General features: G+C 44.1%; 1 protein-coding gene and 1 long non-coding RNA gene across 7 annotated transcripts in view; one reads left to right on the top strand and one right to left on the bottom strand.

Moving 5' to 3' along the window:
* LOC128851179 (uncharacterized) overlaps positions 1-11073 on the bottom strand; it is a 34446-nt gene extending 23373 nt beyond the window's left edge. The window contains exons 1-2 of one of the 3 annotated variants that reach the window (XR_008448453.1): positions 9752-11073; positions 4088-4196 (exon numbers count right to left, since the gene is read on the bottom strand). This is a non-coding gene — a long non-coding RNA (uncharacterized LOC128851179). Of the gene's footprint in view, positions 1-461; positions 655-4087; positions 4197-9751 lie in introns of those variants that run through there. The other 2 variants (XR_008448451.1, XR_008448454.1) reach the window with 2 other exon arrangements.
* GRHL2 (grainyhead like transcription factor 2) overlaps positions 9006-23668 on the top strand; it is a 68547-nt gene continuing 53884 nt past the window's right edge. For 2 of the 4 annotated variants that reach the window (XM_054058131.1, XM_054058132.1), the window contains exons 1-2: positions 9006-9245; positions 21817-22006. In XM_054058131.1, coding sequence (XP_053914106.1) covers positions 9226-9245; positions 21817-22006 — 210 coding nt within the window. In that variant the 5' untranslated portion in view covers positions 9006-9225. Of the gene's footprint in view, positions 9246-11578; positions 11893-21816; positions 22007-23668 lie in introns of those variants that run through there. The other 2 variants (XM_054058129.1, XM_054058133.1) reach the window with 2 other exon arrangements.

The following is a 23668-nucleotide window of genomic DNA, read 5'->3' as shown; positions in this document are numbered from 1 at the left end:
CTGTGTAAACTCTACCTTCACCATTGCTAGTGATTTAAACAAAAAAAAAGGGCAAGGCTAGACTGAGAAAGGCATCTTGTACTTTCTCAGGCACTGCCGGGGAGCCCACAGGAGGGCTGAGGGATTCTGCTAGGCAGTAGGTTTTATGAGCAGTTAGGCATGATGTTTCAGGGCCTAGGAATCCACAAGGCACTCAATACACCGGCACAAGTTTGTCAAAACATGTAATTCCTGCCTGTGCATTTTAAAAATAAATGTATTCTAAACTGAGGAACTCACTGGTTTCACTAGGAATGCACTTTCCAGGAGTCAGGCTGGAGCATTCAGCAAACTACCTGTCAGCATCCGGCACCAGCCTGAGATTTGGGCAAGGGGTAATAAATTCCTGGCTCTGCACATAACCTTTGGCAAGTCTGTTGCTCAAAACCCTCACGTATAAAATGGAGAGGTGCTACACCTACCTTCCCACGTCTGCCTCGCGCATCTCCCTTGAAAGCTTCACAGGTCAGGAGCTGTGTCTGACAGCTGGTGCCTGGGCTGTGAGAGCTTAAGCAACTTCTCTGATACTGAATGTCTTCGCCTTAGGGCTAGGAGAGTGCAGAGCGTCAGTCTGGTCTCTCACAAAAGGTTCCCGAACCTTTGAATGTGTCCTCCTGCATCTAGTTCACTCTGGAATGATACAGCCCAAGTATATGATTTTGCCACTTTCCCCAAGCACCTTAACTGTGGTATTGATTATGCAGAGGAGTGATTTATACCTCCAATTATGGTAAAGCAGGGTTTGCCTTCCCCTGAGAAGTCAGTACTCAGAGCAAAGTTTATGGTGAAATAAGGAGCAACATGCACATCTTGCCCCCACCCTTCCCCGCAGGGTTATTGCTCATGTGTGGGAGCTAGAGAAAAAAGCAGTAAAGAAATGTAAATGTAAATCTGCCCGCTTTGCCCCTCACACCCAAACACTCCATACAAACAAACAGCCGTCTCCAGGTACTATTTTCAAGGCAAACACAGGCAAGCAAATACTCTCTGCATCTTTATCCTGGAGCCACATTAAAACTTCTTCACTGAAGAAAACTTTCACCTTGCTTCTTCCTGAAGATAAGATTTCCACTTACTTGGGGAAAAAAAAAAAAAAACACAACAAAAATGTGAGGGAAAAGCACAGATGTTGTAAATCTGTTTATTCTGAGATATTTGCTTTCTTTACTGAAACAAAGGAAGCAAAATCTGCAGTGCAACTCCTATTTACACACAGTGTCTAGGGCATGGCACACTAAGAAGTTCTGTATCCTGAATGCATTGAAAAAACACGGATGTTTTGTCTGATCCGTCTCTTAAACAAGGGACTCAGAAAAACAAAGGTAGAGTTATAAAGCACCATAGCCACAGCCATAGAACACAGTTAAATGAGTTGGAATTACCTAGTAACTCCAATCCGCATGAAAAAACAGTGAAAAAAAATCAGTACTGGATTAGACAGTGCAACAATGCATACAGGTAACAGAGAACGCAAAAGAAAAATAAGGTGTAAAGGAACTTGGAGCCAGAGCATCAAAGTGACACACCGAGAGCCCAATCCCTGGGTCTGGCTATCCCACAACACAGGGGTGGAACAAGACAGAGTAGTTATCGCATCTCCCTGTGTGTCAGAGAAGTCCTCCCAGCAGCAGAGAAATAGCAAAATTTACTTTCACAGCAGTCTGAGTAGAGATAAAGCAGGCTTGTAGGTGCATGCAGAGCATGTGCATTGTATAAACATGGTATCACAGAGATGGTGAACCTGATAGGACAGGCTGACGTAGCGGCCGCAAAGCAGTTAGGATCTAGAACTGGGGTCTTCCCCAGGCTGCAGACTAAATGATCCTGAAGCTCCTGAGCACTGAAGAATTGTACCCAGGCAATAAGAAAGGCCAAAGATTATGTCAACAAGCACTGATGCTACATTGCCCCAAAAGCCTGGTTGAGTAATATTATATATTGCGTTTCCATTTATGAATAAACCAGTTGGAGGCTTTCTTCTGAAATATCCCTCTATTTCAAAAGGCAATAGCAACAAATCGTAGAAAGTGACACCACTACACCTGTCTGTAAAGGTACTAAAAGCAGAGCTGACAAAGCTTAAACAGAAACACAGAGACACATGGTCTAGTGACCTCTCCATAGAACAAGGCACTGCAGAGATCTCCTGGCTCCAGCACTGGGTCCCCTTTTGTGCCAGGAGACAATCCTCCTGCTTCTGAGGGCAGCCAGAAAGATAAACAAGCAACAGGATAAACAAGCAACAGGCTAGGGGCTATCAACCCCACTTCTTATTCAGCAGACTCTAAAGGCAGCTTTTTCCATTTGCTGTGATTTCTTAAGTACCTTGCTATTTGATTATAGTATTGACCTATTTTGAGGGAAAACCACATTAAGTGAACAAGATGATATGTCCACAGCTTTGTTTTCCAATTCCTGCTGCTCTGCGGGAAAGTATTTTTGTGGATTCTTTGGTCTGCATTTACTCTGGTTCCTGAGTGTGGGAAAAGTAAACAAGCAATTGTTTATATGCCATCCTTCACCTTGTGCATGCTGGAACACTTACAACTGGTTTAGGACAGACTGTTAGAGCAAAAAGAGACACATTTGTCATTGGTTTTGGAACGCTTATTATTGCAGTGCAATATTTTAGACCTGTGGGGCATCTAAATTTTTTGTAAACTCTCAACATGCTTATAGACAATGCAAAGATATTTGAAGGTCTTAGGTTTTCCATAAGTTGATCACATCCCTATTTCAGATTCCTTTAAAGTGATGCTCTGTAAGTAGTAATGATTCAAGAACTGGCTGATAAGAGCTGGGAGCTGCAGCCTCAGTGGCGAACACAGACTTGGCCATCCCCACTCCCTTCAGCCTGGACCTGCAAGGAACTTAGAGAAGGCCAACCCAAACGCGCCCCTCCCCGCAACTGCACCACAAAGGAAAACAGGCTCATTTTGTACAACTGCGGGAATTCTGTGTTAGAAGGAGGAGGAGAAGAAGAAAAATAAAAAAACCCTTCTATTTTGATAAGAAGTTGGTTTTAAACTACCACTGGCAATTAAAAAAAATTGTTCTAGTAGTTAAAGAAAACAAAGGATGTATAGGTATTAGTGCAATTTTTCTCATATATTCCCCGGGAACTGTTCACAACCTAAACAAACTAACAGCGCCTTACCTTCATCCCAAAATAGTTCAAATCAAGATATCTAAAAATGCATCTATGAATTTCCAGTTTTGCTCTATGATGTTGCAAAAATCTCGCTGATTAACACAGGAAGCTGGACAAAGCTTCAGAAAGAGGTACTCTTAACATCTTCTCACAGGTCAGGTTATTTAGGTTTGCTAGCTCTGCCCCGTAATGACATCACAAAATTTTAATGTCACCTTAATTAACATAGATCCTAGATCCCACATGACATTAAACTGTCTTTCAGAGATGCCATCTTCTTCTTTTTGACTCTATGGTTTTACACTAAAAGCAAAATTACCATCTTTAGGTGACCTAACTGTATTTTTCCAATGTTTCAAAATGCTTGAGTGAATCACTGAAAAGCGCTATCACGTAGATCAAAGCATCTGCAGAAAAGCTATCATTCTATATTAAATTCTGTTGAATTGGTTCCAAAACTGTGAGTAATCTTTATGAAACAGAATGGTACTTTAGCATCTACTAATCAAGTATGAACCTAATATTCCTATTTATTGTCAGACTCTGCCGCCTTCTTAGCTGACTCAATGTCTCAGTCCTGAAAGGATTTCCATGCTGTGAGCTATTTTCATCACTAAAAATGACTTCTCCTCTTTTAAGCTGAAACTATATTGTGTGTGCGCCATGCTGCCTAAATTCAGCATTGCACATATGCAGGATAGTCATGTTAAAACTTTAACATCCTTCAGAACCATGAATTCTACACTCATAACGAGCAAAACAAAAATTAAAAAAAAAAAAAAAAGAAGGAGCTTTATTTTTTTCTTCTTACATGTTTCCATGCCGCTTTGATGAATCTAAAAGAAATGCAAATCAGCATTTCAAACAGAAAGTGCCAGGCTGGCCTCCACACCTTACCCTGTGGCCAGGAAATGCTTGATATTCCATGGTCCTCCACACTACTCAACTGCTGCTGTCATTCATGATATGGAGGCACTGGAGGTTTCTAAAGGGATACCAAGCAGACCTGTTTGGGGAGCACAAAATAGGTAGCGTGACAGATATCCAGGAGGACTTGCCATTAATCACAAAATCTATTCTGATAGGACTTTTATAGTTTCACTGTGAAACATGGGAAGTAAACTGTTATCAGGATCAGAATTTCCTTAACGAAGTTAACAGTGCAGAGTAATTAATTCTTAGAGGATAAGAACAATCTACTTGGAGTACAACAGGGTTGCACCAAAACCATTTAACTTTATTTTGATGCACAAGGTGGCTTCATTGAAGTCAGCTGAGGATCAAGGTATGCTCAAATTCCAATAAATATTGTTTCATACAGAAGACAACTACAAAGGAAAGGATATAGGGAGGATTAACAGTAAACGTTACTTATCACAAAATTAGTAAGTAGGTGGTTGTCTTTGAACTTGCTACGAGAGAGTATGTTTTAGATCAACGGCCATCAATGACATAGAAAGACACAAATAAAAACATGGTAATTGTTGCCTTCTGAAACCAGTTGTTTTCAAACATCTGCTCTCTCACTGAACTGCTTTACAACACTGTTTTGACATAAATATCTCTCTAGCATCTTTTATCGCATAAACTTCTTTTAATAGTTTTCTGAGAGATATTTTAGGTACTTAGTGCAATTTGTAAGCCTAGTTAAGCCTTATTTGCACTCTCTATTTCCTTCACCCAGTGCTGGCAAGTCCAAACAACGTTAACGCTAGCTGCTATGGAGTAAACAGTGTAAACATGAGGTAAAGCTTTAGACAGTTGAATTCTATGCTGAATCCTTACAATGCCACAAAAAAAAACCCCAACCCTTCAGCTGCTGAAAAATAGTAGTTTACTATTTTAAATTTTTCCTGTTCTGTACAAAGACAAGTCCTAGATTTTCAATAACGTATTGCATGACACTCATTTTTGCTTTACACAGGCTTCACTCTACAAGAAGTGAGACTGGTCTGGCCAGAAATAACATTAGCTGGTTTTACAATGACTAACAGATTAGTTCATAATAATCTTGTAGATCATGAAGAATGAGCATCAGGCTGGATTAGGCAGGACTTGTTTGACCTGCTTAGCTAAAGCTGGACTCCGACACTTTCAATTTGATTCCAGTCTGCAGTTGGAAGCAAAAGGCTCATCCAGACAATGATGAGCCCTATGTCTACCTACGTAGGTAAAATAATTTTCAGGGTATGTTTTCCCATCTAAGCAAGGCTCAACTAAATAACGTTTGTCATCTCCAACAACCTCAAATCAAGAATTTGTTACGGTATTTTCTGCTTATATTCTTAACTTTGACCTTGGAAAACCACCTAAGATGGTGAGCAGTAATTCAGTCTCCCAACTACCTCATTGTAAGAGAATCTCTCCTGAGAGCAGGCTGTTAAAGGCAGTTTTGTATTTGACCCAGTACTTGAACAACAAACTCCATTTCAGTTTGAGTTACAGTTTGGGTTTGGTCCAGGACTGCAGATGGCATCAAATGTAGTTTTCTTTCTTGTAAAATCACACATCAACAACGTTTCTACCTTGGGGAAGGTGGCATTTTCAAAAGTGCTCATCAATGATCTTTCTCTCTCCTTCTTTCTATACATTTCATACATGAAAAAAAAGGGGGGAGGAGGGAGAAATGACATACAAATGTTTCTTATAACTGAAAAATTCAAAAAAAGAGAAAGAGGATACCTGATTTGGTGTTAATCCTATTGATGGTGCTCAAACAGGTAATCTTTTCTGGTCTCAGAGTTTCTTTCAGCGTAACAAATACTTGGGAAAGAAACCTTATTATTTCTGCAGTTAACAGGCAGGCTCCACTAACATAAACTGTTACAGCATTCTACCACTATTTGTCTAAAACAACTCATGGTATCTCACGGTAATGTGCCCAAAAGGGTCAGCTTGATTACGTAGCAATTCTGTATTCAAAACAACTGTTCTACTTGTAATGAATAAACTACCTTGTTTCTCTTCAGTGTTTTATGAAGCCTTATAGCTTCCTCAAAATGTTTTATACAAAATAATTCATACAAGCATTGTTATGAATAATGGCTTACAAGTTCAATACCAGCATTTGTTATGCAAAATTCAGGGCAGATTAGCAAATTCTGATTGGATTTACAGATTCTATAATAATGTTTCGTACCCATGACTGGTGGAGGAACAGAATGTCTACCCAACATCGTGTGCTCTATCAAAGCATCATTAATCTAACTAAGTGTTTTTCCTATTCTATTTACTTAAAGTGACAGAAATCTTCACCGGGCTATGTTTAAGCTGACTTAAAAGTGATTTATATTGAATTGGCTTTGTTTGGTGAGTTACTATGAATACAGACAAGGTTTGAAACCCAGTAATACATATTTGTGCCTGATCCCAATTCCATAATACCAAAGCCTTTACGGAGACAAGTTTGATTTCAGCTGCAGGAATAGGTAAAAGAAGATCAGGACCCGAATCAGAATATTACATGTTATATATACATATATATATGTATACATGCTTGTATAGCCAAATACTTATGTATCTCTGTGAATATCCCTTCTACTGCATTCCTCTGTCAAGTGAAATCTAAAGTAGAAAACGGAAAATCCCTTCACCCAAGACAGTATAAATTTGGTGGGTTCTGCATCATTCAGCTAATTTTCTTGGAAAGATCACTAAGTAATAGAACGGTAACGTAACGGTGCATTCTTTTACACATGCAGCACTGTACAGCAGAGGTCATATTGGATGCCTAGTACAGGAAGATGTCTCCAGGACGGGGGAAGAATCAGTGGGATTCTGACCTGTCCTCTGGTGGAGGAATGGGGACTGAGAATGGGTGAGGGCAGATGCAAGTCTGTTACCCTCCCACTTCTTCTCTACTTGACCCAAGAGGGTGAAAGGCCCTCTTCCTCACCTTCCCCATCAGGGGCAAAGCTGCTGCCCATACTCTTAAAGCCCACTTAGATCCTCAGGCACAGTACACAGCAAGGTGCGCTTAACTGATGAGTGACTGACAGATCGATGGTGCACTCCTCTCTATTCACTTTGCCTCTGCATAATAGAACCTTCCTCAGTAAACACTCCATTGCAGCTTTCCCATTTTCTCTCCAGCCTTCTCCTTCCAGCCCCCCCAGCTCAACTGTTAGTTCTCAGATCCATGCGGTGGCTGTCATCATAGAATTGTAGAATGATTTGGGTTGGAAGGGACCTTAAAGATCATCCAGTTCCAAATTCCCTGCCATGGGCAGGGATACCTTCCACTAGACCAGGCTTCTCAAGGCCCCATCTATAGAACAGAATCACTTGGTTGGAAAAGACTGAGATCAAGTCCAACAGTATCTGTCCACTACTAAACCATATCCCTAAGCACTTAATCTACCTGCCTTTTAAATACCTCCAGGGATGGTGATTCAAACACCTCCTTGGGCAGCTGTTCCAGTGCCTGATAACCTTTTCGGTGAAGAAATTTTTCCCAATGTCCAATCTAAACCACCTATCACTTGGAAGAAGAGACCAACACCCAACTCATTACAACCTCCTTTCAGGGAGTTGCATACAGTGATGAGGTCTCCCCTCAGCCTTCTTTTCAACAGGCAAAACAACCAAACAATCAAATCTGTCCTTGAGAACTTCCAGGGATGGGGCATCCACACCTTTCCTGGGCAACCTGTGCCAGAGCCTCACCACCCTCATTATGAGGAATTTCTTTCTAATGTCTAATGCTTACTTCCTAATGTCATCGCCTGGTACCACTTCATCCCTCTCCCATGAGATGTCTTCTGCACCAAGACGTTCACCAACATCAAATCCGGACACTCCTAACTGTCGGTAAGGTCAATAACAAAAAAAAAAACCCTGAAACCCAACCAAAAAAGAAAATGCATGGGAGAGGTGCAGCATGGGTGAGGAGCAGGCAAAGAATGAAGCGGGGCATGGGCAGAGCATGGGGTGGGCAACGAGCGGGCGAGGTGCAGGTGAGGAGTGGGCGAGGTGTGGGAGAGCAGTGGGCAGAAGGGCAGGTGAGATGCAGGCAACAAGCCGGCAGAGCGCCGGCAACAAGTGGGAGAGGAGCGGGGTGAGAAGTGGGGCGAGAAGCGGGCAGGACACAGGGTGGGCAAGGAGCAGGCAGAGCACGTGGCAGGGCAGGAGGAGAGGAGCGGGGCAGTAGAGGCCCTGGTGAGGCGCAGGGCGAGGAGCGGGCAGGGCACGGGGCAGGCAAGGTGCGGGAGAGGAGTGGGGTGGGCGAGGAGAGAGAGAGGAGCGGGTGAGACACAGGGTGAGGAGCAGGCAGGGCACGGAGCAGGCGAGGTGCCAGCAGAGCATGGATTGAGCAAGGAGTCGGCAAGGAGCAGGGCATGCAAGGCACAGGAGAGGAGGAGGCAGAGGAGTGGGCAGAGGAGCGGGCACAGTGTGGGCCGGGCGTGGAGTGGTGACAAGCGGGCAAGGCGCAGGAGAGGAGCAGGAGAGCCATGGGCAAAGCGCAAGGTGACGAGCAGACAGAGCACGTGGCGGGAGAGGAGCAGGGTGGGAGAGGTGCAGGCGAGGCGTGGGGTGAGGAGCTGGGCGAGGAGCGGGCAGAGCACGTGGCGGGAGAGGAGCAGCGCGGGAGAGATGCGGGGGCAGGGCGAGCTCGTTTGGCAGCGCGGCTGCCTCCGTCCCTGCCTCCCCGGCGGCGCTACCTGGCCGCTGCGCCCTTACCTGCGCGCCCCTTCCAATGGCATCGCACCTGCCGGCCCCGCCGCCCAATCAGCGCTCGGCTCGCACCCCCCCCCCCCCCCCCCCGACTCCGCTCCCGCTCCGAAAGAATCCGGCGCCGCTCGGGAAAGTTACCTGCGCGGCCGGCCCCGCGTGCCAGGGGGAGGGGGCTCGGCTCTACCTGTGCCTGCGGAGCCCAGAGAGGGGGGGAAAGGAAAGCAGAATTACCAGTAGCTCTGGTTCTGCCGTCCCGGGCGTTTCACACACAACACACCTTCACCTGCACAGACCTGAAAGTCCAGTTCCGCCAGGGAGACGGAGGCACCGGGAAAAAGGGGAAAGAGTTCATTGGATCAAACATGTCACAAGAGACGGACAAGTAAGTGATCGCAGGCACCGCCGCTCCCGCTCCGCGGGGCTCCCTCCTGCCGGGACGGGGCTTGCTCCCGCCGGGACGGGGCTCCTGCAACGGGGAACGACGCCGGAGCGGGCGGCAGCAGCTCCGCAGCGCCCTTGGACACGGCCGCTCCCCACCTGGCTGCGGGGCTTCGCCTCTTTTGTTTTAATAACTCCTGGAGTTTGGATTTTTATCCTCTCCCTCCCGTTTTCACCCCCTTTTTTTTCTTTTGCCTTTTTTTTAGTTTCTTTTTTTTTTCTTCTTTTCTTTTTTTTTCCCTTTTTTTTTTTTCCTTTTTTCCCTTTTTTTTTTTTTCCCTTTTCCCTTTCACCTCGAGGTTTCTCTTCTCGGGAGCGAGCGCTTCTCGCCCGACGCCAAAAACTCCTTTGCTTTTGTGCGAGCTCAACAAAGGGCTTTTCATCACTTTCCCCCCTCCCCCCGTGCTCCCGGGACCCGTCCCGGTGCTCCCCGAGCCCAGGCGCCCTCACCTTGTTTTCCCGGATACCGGTGCCTCCGGCCAGGGTTAAAAAGTAACTTTTCCAGTTGCTCCGGTGGAGGAGGACGTGGGAACCGCTCGGAGACACCGGCCCCGGTCCCGAACGGGCGACAGAGGGGCTGCGACGGGACCACGTCCCATTCATTTACCCCTTTCCCTGGTTCGCGTGGGGCAAAGCCAAAGCCTTTCCCACCGTGGAGGCGCCTGGGAGCCGCCGGGCCATTTTACCTGCTCGGGTTATTGGTGTTTCTTGCAGGAGGAGGAGGATGGGGAGAGGAATGGGGCAGGGAAAATGGAGGGTGGGAGGTGGCAGAGGCCAAGCAGGAGCCGGCAGGGCTGTTTTCCTGCTGGCGCAGGTAAGAGCGCCCCGGCCATGAGCGCGATGCGGGCGGCGCTTGGTGCGGCTCAGGTGCCAGCCCTGTCGGGCTGCCCGGGAGCCTTTGTGGCGAGGGAGGCAGAGAGGAGGAGCCTCGTCTTGGAGCCTGAGACAGGCCTGGTGACAGCCTGCCTGTCAAGGAGTGAAAGAGATTATCCGACAAAAGAAAACAACAGGCTTGACTGCCCTGATTGGGAGCTGATGGGGTGGTTCAGAGGAGAAAAATGAAAAAAAAAGTATTTTAGTCCTGGCTTTTTCAAACATCAGCTGATGGTGGGGTAGTGCAAAGGTAGCTACTGCCGTGAAACTAAACTATTTGTTGTAGTAGTTGAGAACAAAGTGGAGTTTAGGGTCCAGAGGAGGGCTACAAAGGTGATCAGGGGGCTGGAGAACCTCCTATGCCAGAACAGGCCGAGAGAGTTGGGCTTGTTCAGCCTGGAGAAGGCTCCGAAGAGACCTTACTGCGACCTTCCAGTACCTGAAGGGGCTGCAAGAAAGCTGGGGAGGGGCTGTTCACAAAGGCTTGTAGTGACAGGACGAGGGGCAATGGATATAAACTGGAGAGGGGCAGATTTAGACTAGATACTAGGAAGAGTTTCTTCGCTATGAGAGTGGTGAGGCACTGGCACAGGTTTCCCAGGGAAGCTGTGGCTGCCCCATCGCTGGAGGTGTTCAAGGCCAGGTTGGATGGTGGAGCTGGATGATCTTTAAGGTCCCTTCCAGCCCAAACTGATTCTATTATCTGAGCTGGGGAAGGGAGCTAATGCCTCAGGTGGTGAGATAAGAGCAGTAAATGGTTTAAGTGCAAGGGAGGGAATAAGGACACAGCCCTGAGCCCTGAGGGATGTCGTTGAGGCAAGGAGGAGCAGTTGGAAGAGCAGTCATTGAGTTGGGAGGAGAACCAGATTAACTGTGAAGGAGCTGGCAACAAGCAGCGATCGAGGGCATCCCAAAGCTGCAGGTATGAAGAGGGCCCGTGTTGCTCACTGACCGTGTCTAGTTGTCAGTAGTTTCAGCACAGGGTCAAGAACTACGATACAGCAGAGCAAACACAGTCAATGGGAGCAGAGTATAAAGGGGGAGAAGGAGCAGCTTCATACCACAGACGGTTTTGAAACAGAAAACCAGTGCAGTTGAAACCCAACTCATGTAAGAAACTAGGGCAAAAGTGGTTCCCATTTGGGTCTAGGACACTACTAAGCTACAGGACTATCCTTCCTTCCGGACAGGAACAATATGGCATAGGTGTAAGCTACTGAGACAGGAGCGTTAATGTCCTTCATCCCCTGCTCTCTGTAGTGCTGCTGCTGTTACCGCTGTGAGGAACGTGAAAGCACTGCAGAGCACGTACCTTCAGGTAACAGCGCTTCCCCAGTTGCAGGTATGCCTGTGATATGTTTCTGGTTAAGGTGTTTAGAAAATTCATAGATGGTAGGTAAGAGTTTGAAAAGGAAATAAAAAGTAAAGAAATCCCCTGGGCTCTCTATACAAAAGCGTAACGTGAGAAGACAAACACATTTGTTTTCAGGAAAGATGACCAGGTGGAATGAGATATTAGACTGGTGGGTGGGGGTGGGGGAGGTGGGAGACTTTGCAGAGGAAGGGTATTTTTTGTTGTTTTTCTTAGGCTCTAATTATATCCAATTAAAACCTAATCCAGAGAGCACAACATTGTTCTCCTCCACATGGCTTTTATTTTACTTAAAAACAGATCTTCCCTGCAGGCAAGATGGGAGAGGGAAGCTCATTATTTCGAGGTCAGTTAATTTGCCAGTGTCATTGGACATGTTTTTGTGGGGTTTGTGCTAGTAAAGTGCTGATGTAGAGGACTAAGCAGCTGAGGGGATATAGAAGGTGTGGTAAAATACGTTCCATTCTCATCCTTCCATGGGATTTGCTGAGTTTTTTGGATAGTCTGTATACCCCACTGGACAGTGTCTCCACAGGGCTTCTTCCAGTGTCCCTCTTTGGAGGGAAGGACAAGGGTGCTGTAGTGCTACCTGCACCATCGGCTTTCAGGGAGAAAGGTGGGCAGTCAGGTGAAAATGCTAAAGAATCCGGTCGTTTGATTCTAATGCTAACTAAGGAGCTTGGAAAGGGAGATTATCCTTAAGATAGTGTGCATATCTCCCTGTTTTTCCCTTTAGTCTTTCTGCCTAAGCTGGGTCTTGCCTGCTTGCTTCCACAAACTCCGATGGGTCAGAAGAGATAAGGCATGATTTCACATGCATTTTTCAGAGGTAGTACCGACTTAAGCAGGCTGTGGCCACTTGCTCCTGCCTCCATTCTGCCTTCTCATCTGTGTCAATGAGCTGTTTGCAGCTAGAGAACTGGCTCAGGAGAGCGTTGGGTTGAGAGTAGCTGGTCTCCTCTTGGAGGTTATTTCTAACATCCATTTTTCATTGGTCTGGGTTCTTTGTATGCAGATGGGTTGCAAGGAAATGGAGCTGCTCTAACTAGAACCTCTGCAGAAGGAAATGGGTGTCCCTGCCTCTATGAACATTTTGGAGGTCCATGCAGCTGCTTGTGTTCCCGTCCAATTCTGAGAGCCATCATGAGGGGTTTGAATGGAGGCTAGGGGCTGCAGTGCAAGGAGGACGGAGCATCCCTTTGCAGGATGTGAAGATGGTTCCAGGGTTCAGTTCTGCATTTATAGGCTGAAAAATTGCTCTTACTGTAGCATACAGAAAAAAAGTTATCACTGGTGAACTCCAGATTAGTGGCTTTAACGCATTAGTGAGGCTAATTGGTGGCCCCAATACTTGTGACACTTAACAGGGTTCTAGAGATGGCCAGTTCTGCTGTGGATGAGGAGCAGCAATTGTACAACTACTTGGGATCTGCCTGGTACGTGACACAGTTGTGTCCCTGCTGCTTCTGATGTTGTGTAGAGCTGTGAGTTCCGTGTAGGCTGGGACTGCAGTTGCATGAAGAGCAGGCATGGTAGCAGGTCCAAGCGTGCTGGTTGCTGTGGCTCTCTTGCTCCCTGGCCAGCTGCGTGACTGCCTGTCAGTCAGGCTGGTTGGGCTCCCAGCAACCCCAGTGTGTGCAAGAGCGACTCAGGACACAGGGGAGACGGGGCTGGGGCATGCTCAGGCTGACCACATTAAGGAGGGCATTAAGGCAGCCTTGGTCTGCAGCTGAGCATATGCTTGTGGGTAAATAACCAAGGGGAGGGTGAGCCTGGAGGTAGGAATGGGTTCAGACCTGCTTGTGTGTCAGCAGAGTGGTGTTCACATCCAGGTTGTTACTTGGTAGTGTTTGTGGCAGAAGTTGATCTTGGACTCTTCATAGAGTAATTTTCCCTTGCTTTCCTGTTTCTTCCTCTGTGTGAAAGTAGATGCTGCCTTCATAAAATTTAACTTAAGCATCTAGTGCATAACAGCAAAGGGCGTTTGGGGTTTATGGTGTGACTCTGTGAATTGTTCTTAAATTTTTCTTTGAGGGCTAAACCTGTTTCCCGTCAGCAGATGCTGAGTGGTAAATAGGTCACAGAATACTCAGGGCTTTTTTTCCCACTGCTGAGTGTCTAGATAGGACATCCATTGAGATGGGTTTTCCAAAGTGTTACTCATCTGGGAATGGAATGGAGAGACAGGAATTACAGGTATTTAGTGCTTGTGCTTTTGAAATATCAGACATGTTGTCATCAATGTTCCTCAGAAGACCATCTCTGTGCAAGGAAGGTGGAAAATCAACGTGCAGAATCATATAGATCTAGCAACTATAAGCTTAACAGAGAGGAATAAGGGTATCAAATGGTTACGTCTTGCTGTTAACACTGCTGTCTCTCTGGTGCTGAAGTCTGAGACCAGACTGAAGATCAAAGCAAAACAGGAGGGACAGGATTTTCCCAGGTCACTTGCTTGATTGTAGTGATTGAGTAACCTCTTCCCGGTGGAAGGGTCATCAGGGACATCACCACTTTTATTCTGGCAGGGACATCTGAAGGGGAAATGATATTACACCAGTTGACATTTGTTGTCAGATATTTCCACAAAGATTAATCCAGTGCAGACCGTTGATTGTTACCTTAAATTTTTTTCCCCTATTATTATGGAGCAGCCAGTGAAGCTACCCTTTCTTTATACACTCACACACACGCAAAAAACAGCGCTTTCAAATGCTGATCTAGAAATTCATCCTGGGATGAATCTCCATTAGCTTTTTAATCAGTGATTGGCACAGTAGTAGCTAATTAAAATTAGTAATTATTTCAGACATCCTAGTATGCTGGGACAGCTGTCCTGTTCTTTGATAGTACTAACTTCATAAAGAAGAGAACTGTTGCTTACGAAATATTTAACCAAGGAAACCATATTAAGTTCATGTGAACTGTGGAGAAGTCAAATATTGCAACATACCTGTAGCTTGAGAATATGTCTTCAGCCTCAAGGATTACATATATCCACAGACCTGTTAATTTCCCTTATAATGGGAGATACTTGCATCTTCCATAATTCTGTATTTCGGTTGTTCTGTAAAGTATATTTTTGGTTTTGTGTGCTTTTAAAAATATTTGTGGGGAATCTTAACTCCTAGGATTGCTCAGTTATTGAATTCAGGTTTTCCTCCTGTGTAAAAGAATTCATATTCTGAAAAAAACTGCAGTCAGTGCTATCAGTGCGGTAATTATTCCATTAACTCGGTGGAAGCAATGAATGAACAAGGGCCACAGGGTCAGGGGTCAGGTTAAACTGCATCAGGTCTGTGAAGCCTTGTCATGACCCGGTTTTAATTTTAAAGCCTCCTGCTGGCATGGCTGTTTCAAGTCAGCTAAAACAAACCTGGGTGCTGCACATGCTGGAAGTACGCTTCTTAGCAAAATGGAGCATGGCCTGGTCTGAAGCTGCTAAGTAATTGCTAATTCTGATCAACTCTTTTGGCTACTGCAGTCATGTTGTGAGCTTCAGAGTATCCACATTGTTTTGAATTGTCAATAGTTTTTTTATGAACTTGCTGAAACCTGCCTTTTTTGAGGCTGTTTGCTGCCTGGCTTAAAAAAAACCGGGAAGGGGGCATCGGGCTACTCTGCAGTACTAACAGAAGTTTGTCTAGTGGAAATTATATTTAATTAAAAGTGAAACAAAACAAGTCTTTGAATTCATAGCTATAAAAAGTCTGTCTCGGAGTGAGTAATTGCCTACTTGAACTGGTCCTCAGTAGGCGTTTACTGTGTGTATTTAATCCTTGTGTCGGATTTCTTTTTAGTACCTCCACTTTGACGTACTTCATAATATTTTTTTGTCAATGTTAATGAGTCACCTATTTGTTTTAATCTTTTTAATCACTATTACATGCTCAAGTTATTTTTGTTCTGAGTAAAAACAAATAAAACGTCTAGTAGGCATCTAATTGTTAAACTGGTCTCTTTTGCCACTTGCTGTTTCTGTTCTCAGTATATTATTTTCTCTTGAAGTATTTGGTAAAGGTAAAACAATTCCTTTTAATCATTTAACGTGTGTAATCTTGTTCAGATTTGTGCTCTAAAAGAATAATTGTCCCAAAATTGCAAAAGTCCCAAGCCTGCATTCATTAGTAGGCAAAATTACTCGGCTTCTTTAATGGGATTTTTTTTTCTTAGTACGGACTGCTGGCTGGGCCAGAGGGCATCTTATCTTCTGGTTTCTTGGTGGTCTGAATGCTTTCATTTGCCTTCACTCTCAAGTCATTTGTACATTTATATGCTCACTGGGTTGGGTTAAGTGCATTTTGGAGACCTCTTAGTGCGTCTGGGAGCGATGTGATTGTCGGCTACGAAAGACAAAATACCAAGAGATGTGGGCCATAATTTTCCTGTTCGTTAAACATTTATGCTCCTTTGTAGTTTTAACGGAACACTATTATCTAATTGAAAAAACAATGTTGCTGAGTTTTTAATTATACTTTTGGCAATAAATCCTGAGGAGTCAAAACTTTTTTTTTTTTTATCTAAATAAATCAAAACTTGCAGTGAGTCACCCGTGGTTCTTTTGTTTTGTTTTGTGTGTGTGTGTTTTTTTAATTTGGTGTCTAGGAAAAGCAGTGTGCTGAGGGTAGGAAACTGAGCTAACCTTAGAACCTTTAGAACAAATGGTTTCAAGCACTAGGGCTAACTTTGATTTATACTTATTTGTATGATAAGCACTGGCAAAAAATTGTGATCTGGAATCCAAAAATCTATTAACTTTTCCAGCCTCTGTGGGGTCTGTCCTTAGCTGCCTTTTAAATGATCACAGGAGTTCAGTTTGTACCTGTGAATTTTCATATATGGACGTAAGTCGCAAGACAAAGCGTAGGCGCATCTGCTCTAAATCTGTTTTATTCTAGCCTTACAGCTGAACAGAGAACATGTCAGTGTAAACTAAATTTACAAAGGGCTCTAGAGCTACTGAAACTTTTGTAAATGATCACACTTTGCCCTGCTTAGCTGTGTCAAAGCTGAACTTGAAGCTCTATCTCTTCTTGCATCTCTTAGACGTGGCTGGGACATCTGCTTATACATTTTGTCAGAGCACAAAATGCAGATGCTCTCGAAGTTCTTTATTTCTTACTTTGCATGGGAAGAAAGACAACGCAGGCAGGTGTTCTTCCCATAGCACACTGAGGCTCAGCATACTCAGCTAGGTCTCTGGTCTGGGTAATTAAGGGATCAGAAGCCCAGGGTGCAGCATAAAAAATAGTCCCTTTGGCTGGCATCTCATTTTAGTTTGTTTCTGCCAGGGTTTCCTGATTGCAGACAGTTGTCCAGTGCAATTTCTTATCATCCAACAAAAAAGGAGCTTATGATAAATATCCTATGGCCTTGGCATGCTGGGCTGGGAGCTAGTGTGACAAGAGTCTGTCTTGCCTTTTCAATTAATTTGGTGCTAAAATTTGTGTGCTCTTTGTAACAGCTCTAAGGACCAAAGCCTCCCATCTCCGCTCCTCAAGGGACAGTTTGCAGAGGATGCTGCACAGATGCATTATCGAGGGGCAAAGAATCCTGCAGGGATATGCATGAAGCACCTCGATTCTTAAAAAAAAATAAAAATTAAGTTTGCTGACAGAACAAATGCAATTTCCAAAAAGCATTAAAGAACCCAGGAGATGCCTAAGCTGGGTGCCTGCCTTGGCCCTTTTAAGAGCCTGCTTTGTGTTTCAGGGGTGTAGTTCCTGGGCAAGGCAGGATGAGACTTTCTTTGCTAGCACCAGCTGGATCTGGCTGTAATGCTGAGCGTATAATGGAAGAGAGAAGGGTGCTGCTGCCCTTGCTGAACCACAGCTGCATTGGTCTGCCTTATGTTCGATGGCAAATTTAGCAAGAAGGTTGAGGGCTACATGAATTTAGCAAATGCAACAAAGCTCTTAAGCTTCAAAATTGGCTGAGAGAGACTGGCAGGCAGGAAATGTCATTTCTGAATGAAAATCAAGCTGTGATCACAAAACTGCCACCTTTCACCATTGTTCATTGAGATGTTAATGGGCGTTTCTGATTCCGTGTAAGCTAATTCACAAATTGCATCAAGCTGGGTGAGAATTGGCTTGTAGTAAGATTTTATAGCCCCAAGTGCTGGCTGTTAGAAGTTCATTATCTAATCTGAAGAGGAGCTTGAAAGGCCAGCCCTTTCCATTCAGCTAATATATTGACATAAGGCACAATATACCTCTCCAAATTCTGTTGTTGTACTGCAGTAACTGAAACGAAGCAGAGTGAGCACAGTTTTCAACACCCCTTATTTATACACTGTACTTGTTCAGGTTTTATAAAATTCAATAATCTTCGTTTTAAATAAGTTGAAAAATATCGGTTTAGCAGATACAGAAATCACCGTAACTGGTATAAATCTGGAAAACTTGTGCATAACTTTTCTTAAGAGGAAAGCACACCAATCATGTAAGATGGTAGAAACAAGAAAATCCTCTGCTGTTGGGGGTGAGGTGGGAAATGGAAGAGGTTTTTCCAAAATAAAGGCTATCTGAATTTTAGTCTTGCCATGAACATCTCAGTGAGGTGTAGTGTAGCTCCTGAGCTAGACCATTCTTCAGAAAAGACCTTTCGTTGTCACACATCTATAAATTAAGATACATAACCACCCACTACTATTTAACATAAAGCAACTGAAACATTTTGCATTCATTAGGATCTCAATTGATAGCTTGAAATGAATGGGGTACTTTTAGGCACAAGGTATCTTCAGTTGTTAAGCTGCATCTCTGGTTTTCGAAGCCATACTGTGCTTTCAGCTTGTGCAGGCTTGCCCCTCCCAGCTGTGGTCTGGTTAGTACCCTCCTCCCCCGACTGTGGTGTAGAGGGGCGACTGTGGTGTAGAGGGGCGGTGAGCTAGTCTGGGTGAGGAATGGACACGGTCAGGGTTGAGCTTGTTCTGCGCTCGCTGTCAGGCGATTTTAGCTGATGTGCCTGCAGCTACAGCAGGTACTTGATGATATTGCTGGGCAGGTTGGATGGGAATCTTCCATTTGCAATCTTGGCCCATATTCCTTCTTTGAGTGAATGGTTCTCCATGAATGCGGTCACTGATGGATTTGCAGCTTTTGATAAGATTTGTGGATGTGTTACTAATTGCAGGCTCCAACTGAGGCTTTTCTCACGCGTGGGGCATTCAGAGCAGATCTCTCCATTGGGAACACTCCATAGGACCCTTCCCCATGGTCCAGGTGCCACCAGAACCACTTTCCTCCAAGCAGTTGCCTGCTGTCATGAGGAGCAGCTGGGGATGCCCCAGCATGGAAGGGGACCTGACAGGATGAGGGGAGCTTACCTTGCTTAGGAGGTTGGGTTTTCTTGGTATATATTAAAATACAAAGTATTTATCCCCTCTTTTTATGGGGGACTTTGCTACTCTTCTGTCACATTTGGTTGAAATTGTCCAGAAGGTTCAACAGTCACAAAAAAGGAAAGGGAATGCACGCGCACACAAGCCTCATTTCTTAAGAGAAGCCCTTCCTCCCATCCAATGACCTTAATTAATAGAGGAGATTTCTTAAAGCAAGTTTTGTTGTTTTGGCTGGCTGCTTCGGATATAATCTTTGAAATGATTGACTATGTTAAATCACAATAATTGCGTCTGACCATTAACCTCCCACAGAGCTGATTGCAGGGATGGGAGTGATGAGGAAGTTTTTTATTTTTCTCGGTGCTATTGTTTCGGTCTGTTTGCAGAGTAAACACAATGAGTGCGTCGGTTGATTATGCTGCAGACCATCTCTCAAGCCAGAGGAGATGGATATTTAGTTTTTAAATGAGAAAACATGGGTTTTAGAGAAAATGTTCTCTGGGGAGGCTCTGGGTTGGTACACCTGTGCCTTTCCAGCCATCCCAACTGTTCACTTACTGAGTGGCTGTTCCTGGAACATTTATCCCCTTTACTTTAGCTTCTCCCCAGCACAGTCATATACAACAACACCTCTGAGGGACACGCTCTGCTCTTTTCATTGCTTTAAGATTCTGTTAACTAAGGTGGAATAGCAGAGGTTGACTCCTCCCTTTCAGCATTTATGCAGACAAGGGCAGCCCAGCTCTTAAAAGGTTTGTTTGTAAAGGGCATCTCCCAGTCTGCATGTAGTGCTCATAAATTGGTTATGGCTATCGTCTGGCTATGAGTGCTCCAAGTAAGAAAAGATGCTTACTGATTGTAAGGGAAGATTGCTGCCGGAAGGAGAGCGAGCGGCGTTTTGTGCATTGCAATGGGCAGCCGCCCATGCAGTGGAACAGCCAGGGTTTAGCTGAAGGGGAGCTTTGTTGAGGAGAGGAGAATCCTTGCCTGGAATAATTGCCTCTTAGCCAGGGAGAATTGGCTACTCCAGAGCAGGAACAGGCCCTTAGATACCTCTGGCACAAACAGTGGGGCTGCTGCAAATCTGATTTGAGTCGCTAACAATAAGGTATTGAAAAGGCAAGCAGACCTCACAGTTCTCTCTCTCTTTCCTTGCGTTCCTAATTTATGCTTCATTTTTCCTTGCTGAAGCAAACCTGTAACAACACAATTGTGCATGTGGAAAAAAAAAGGAACAAAAACTAGAAGAGACAGCAAAAGGTGAGGCAGCAAGAGAGGCCCCCAGAGAAGAAAGGAAGTTTCTAAAAATCCGTGTATTTTAGATGAAAGCGAAATATAATCTGAATTGTAATTGTTGCCTGGATTTTGTGATACAGGGCTGCAAAATGCTCTCTTCTCCCACAGAGCTCATAAAACTGTGTGCTAGGTGGATTATTTTGTTTTTCATTAAATAAAGAAACTTGTAAACAGTGCTCTGTACCATAGAGATGACAATCTCCACCAGCCCCGTCTTCTTCCTTAAACAAGTGGTGGAGGCCTGAGCAAAACCTTGGCCTGTGGCCACTGTGGCTTGGGGGCCAGGCAAGACTGCTCCCCACATCCCAGAGTGTTTGCTGCCTGGGTTCAGTTGTGCTTTTATCAAATCCTGTTTCTGAAATCAAATAAAAGGCTCAGTAGCACAGTGTTTGAATGCCACTCTCTGTGCGCCAGCAGTGGTTGGTTGGGTTAGGTCTGTGGATCTGGCACAGCTGTAGTGGGGGGTAGAGCTAAGAGGGAGCTGAGTGATGAGCAGTTTTTATATAGAAGATAGCAGAAATGTTCTGTGAAGGTCACTGGGAATAACTGCTAGTTTCACTGGTTAGGTCAGCATATTCAGTTATTCTGCCATCTTTACAGCTTTCAAATTTGTCAGGTGTAACCTGTTAAAAGTTTCATCCTGATCCCTGTGACCTCAGCCATGATTCCTGACAGTGCTCTTGCAAGACCACACTATACAGCACCCCCCTCACTCTTTCACAGCCTAGTCTGCTTGCTGTCTTGTATGAGTACTACTTTCCCCAGGCCCTAGCCCAGCTCTTTTATCCATGAGTTTTTTGAACTTTTCAGGAACACAGGTACAATTATCTTCATTTATGTTTCCATTATACTGGAAATTTCAGCCATAGCTGCAGTGCCAAATGACACTTCAGCCTCTCCCATAATACACTGCCTAAAAGGCACTGCTCAGTTGTTACCGTTTTAGGCTGAAGGAAACTGCTCTGCTGCAAATTGCACTTACTAATGGGCTTGTTTGTGTTGCCATGGGTCTGTAACTGCATGTGGTGAGTGATAAGGTGGGAAACAAGACCAAATATGTTGGTGACTTCTGCTCCATCCACTGGTTGTATTGCTTATGTCCTGTTGCAGAAAACCTCTCTAAAATTACTGACAAATTGCATTCCAAAAGCAGTGAACAGCTCAATTATAAGGTGTGCCTGGTTTTTAAATACTGAGCTATACTTGGTTTAGGTGAATACTAGATTACTCTTAAATTCTTCTTTTTCTTTCATGCTGCCTTCTTTATAACAGATTTTAACGAAATGTATTTTTCCCTGACTAAGTGTATATCTAGCAAAAATCCTAGATCAAAATATTATTATATTGTTCCTTCTTTTTTTGTCAAATAGTTTAAAAATATTTTGATAGCTCTATCTATATATTAGTAAAAATACATTTGAGTGATTATCATGTGATCTGCAGATATTTGGTTTTTCTTAAGTACTGAAGATGCCTAGCACTGATAAATAAATGTCACCCAGAGTAATGCAGAGGTTCTTGCTTGATGTAATCATATCACTTTCATTAAGCTACGTGATGTTCCTTAACATGCCCTGTGAATAAAGTGACCCCTTCTAGATCACCATTTTATTCTTCCTGTCTATGCAGTAACAAGCGGCTTGTGGCCTTAGTGCCAAATGACACTTCATTCAACACCAGACGAGCCTACACCAGCGAAGATGAAGCCTGGAAGTCGTATTTGGAGAATCCCCTAACAGCAGCCACCAAGGCTATGATGAGCATAAACGGTGATGAGGACAGTGCTGCTGCTCTTGGCCTATTGTATGACTATTATAAAGTAGGTAACTCCGTCATTATTACTCCCTGCTGTACTAGCAAGGGACTGTTCTAAAAGGCATCAAAAGAGCCAGTTCTCCAAGTGGGAGATCACTGCATCTTGTTTTCTCTCTGATATTTGCATCAAGCAAAATTTCCGTTTTAGGAAGCCTGGCTGAGGCTGTTTTGATGTGTTGAGTTCTGGAGAGAAAAAACAGAATCAGAATCTGCATATTAAATTTGCAGCCATAATTTCTTCTTGAGCATGGCATTGAATGAATTATCCCCCTTTTTATTTGTACTTGGATACTTGAAGTATTCTTTAAAGAGTGGAAAAGGGAAGACCTTGTCCATCTGTAGATTTGTCTGCTTTTCTGGTTCATTCCACACATGTTTTAGTTTGCTCTTTAACTGGAATATCTCTCATCTGACAGTTTCCCATGTTATTTTTTATTTGTATAATGATTGCAGTAGGCTGTATACAAACATACAGTGAGGTCTAGCCCTTGTGCTGGAAATTTGCAGGCTAAATAGAAAGGTGGGGGACAGAAATGGAGCTGGACACAGAGGCAGAGATCTAAGTCAATTTACAGGGGAAGCACTGACTCACAGTTTCAGTTCTAAGCCCAGGGCTTTACTTGCCATTTTGATACCACTCTTCATTTTCTGTGTATTTCATAGTGTTTAAGCTGAGCTGTGTTTAAGCAGAGCTATGTTTGAGATTTCTACTGAATTCAGAGGTGAATCCTACAGGGTGCAGGTAGGTGCATCTCTGCATAGTGCAAAAATTTCACTCTGAAACCTAGGCTGACCCATTCGTACTCTGCAAATGGAATCCTGCACTGAAGTATGAAATTGTTTGTTTCACTTAAACTGTCGGTACTCCTGGAGCAACCTGTGCCTGCATTGGATCTGCTATGAAAGCCAGCAAAACAATGCCAGCTCCCCTCGTAATTCGTCAAGAAATAGCAGGAAAGGAAATTTAAAATCGAAACCTTTAGCTTTTAGTATTTATTGCAAATGCTTTTAGAGAATGGGTTGGTCTTTTTAGTCTCTGCTATGATTATTAAATAAGTGCTTAGGAGAGGGGGTTGTAGGCAAGATGCCATATACCAGCCTTATGGTTAGGCATTGTTTTAATTTCTGTACTGATAATTCAAGAGATGTTTCTTACTTATGTGTGGTGTCGTCAGTAGAGAAAAGCTTTTCCAAATGAGAAAGAAGAATGGTGCTTTTCTCTACTTGGCAGTTACCACAGTGCCAGAGTCTGTTAAGTTAATGTGGATTTGTAAAATCTGGGGTGTGTTTGAGCATCTGGAACATTGGCTTCTCTTTTAGTAATACTTTTGTATGTAGCAGTTCATTAATCTGCTGGAGATTTTTTAAGTAAAAACAGCGAATGACCCTTTCCCTTCTCAAGCAGTTGCAAAAATCCTGGGGTTCAGATGGAATAAACTGTTTTAATCTCAGAGCCATTTCCACCATTCAATCATAAGTATTTCTGTCTTAAACTGGGAGAAAAGGATAAGTCTTGTTGATGCTGTCAAACAGGAACTTAAAACCTAACTTAAACCTCTGTGCTGTAGTGTGGAAATATAGAGGACTTCCAGTGCACCAGACTCTCAAATTGCCCTTATTTATCATCTGGCTCATTTGTTCTGACATGCTGAGTAGTTTTTTTGAA

Source organism: Cuculus canorus, chromosome 2, assembly GCF_017976375.1.
Source record: "Cuculus canorus isolate bCucCan1 chromosome 2, bCucCan1.pri, whole genome shotgun sequence".
Classification (NCBI taxonomy): domain Eukaryota; kingdom Metazoa; phylum Chordata; class Aves; order Cuculiformes; family Cuculidae; genus Cuculus; species Cuculus canorus.
This window is presented reverse-complemented; position numbering and strand designations above follow the sequence as displayed.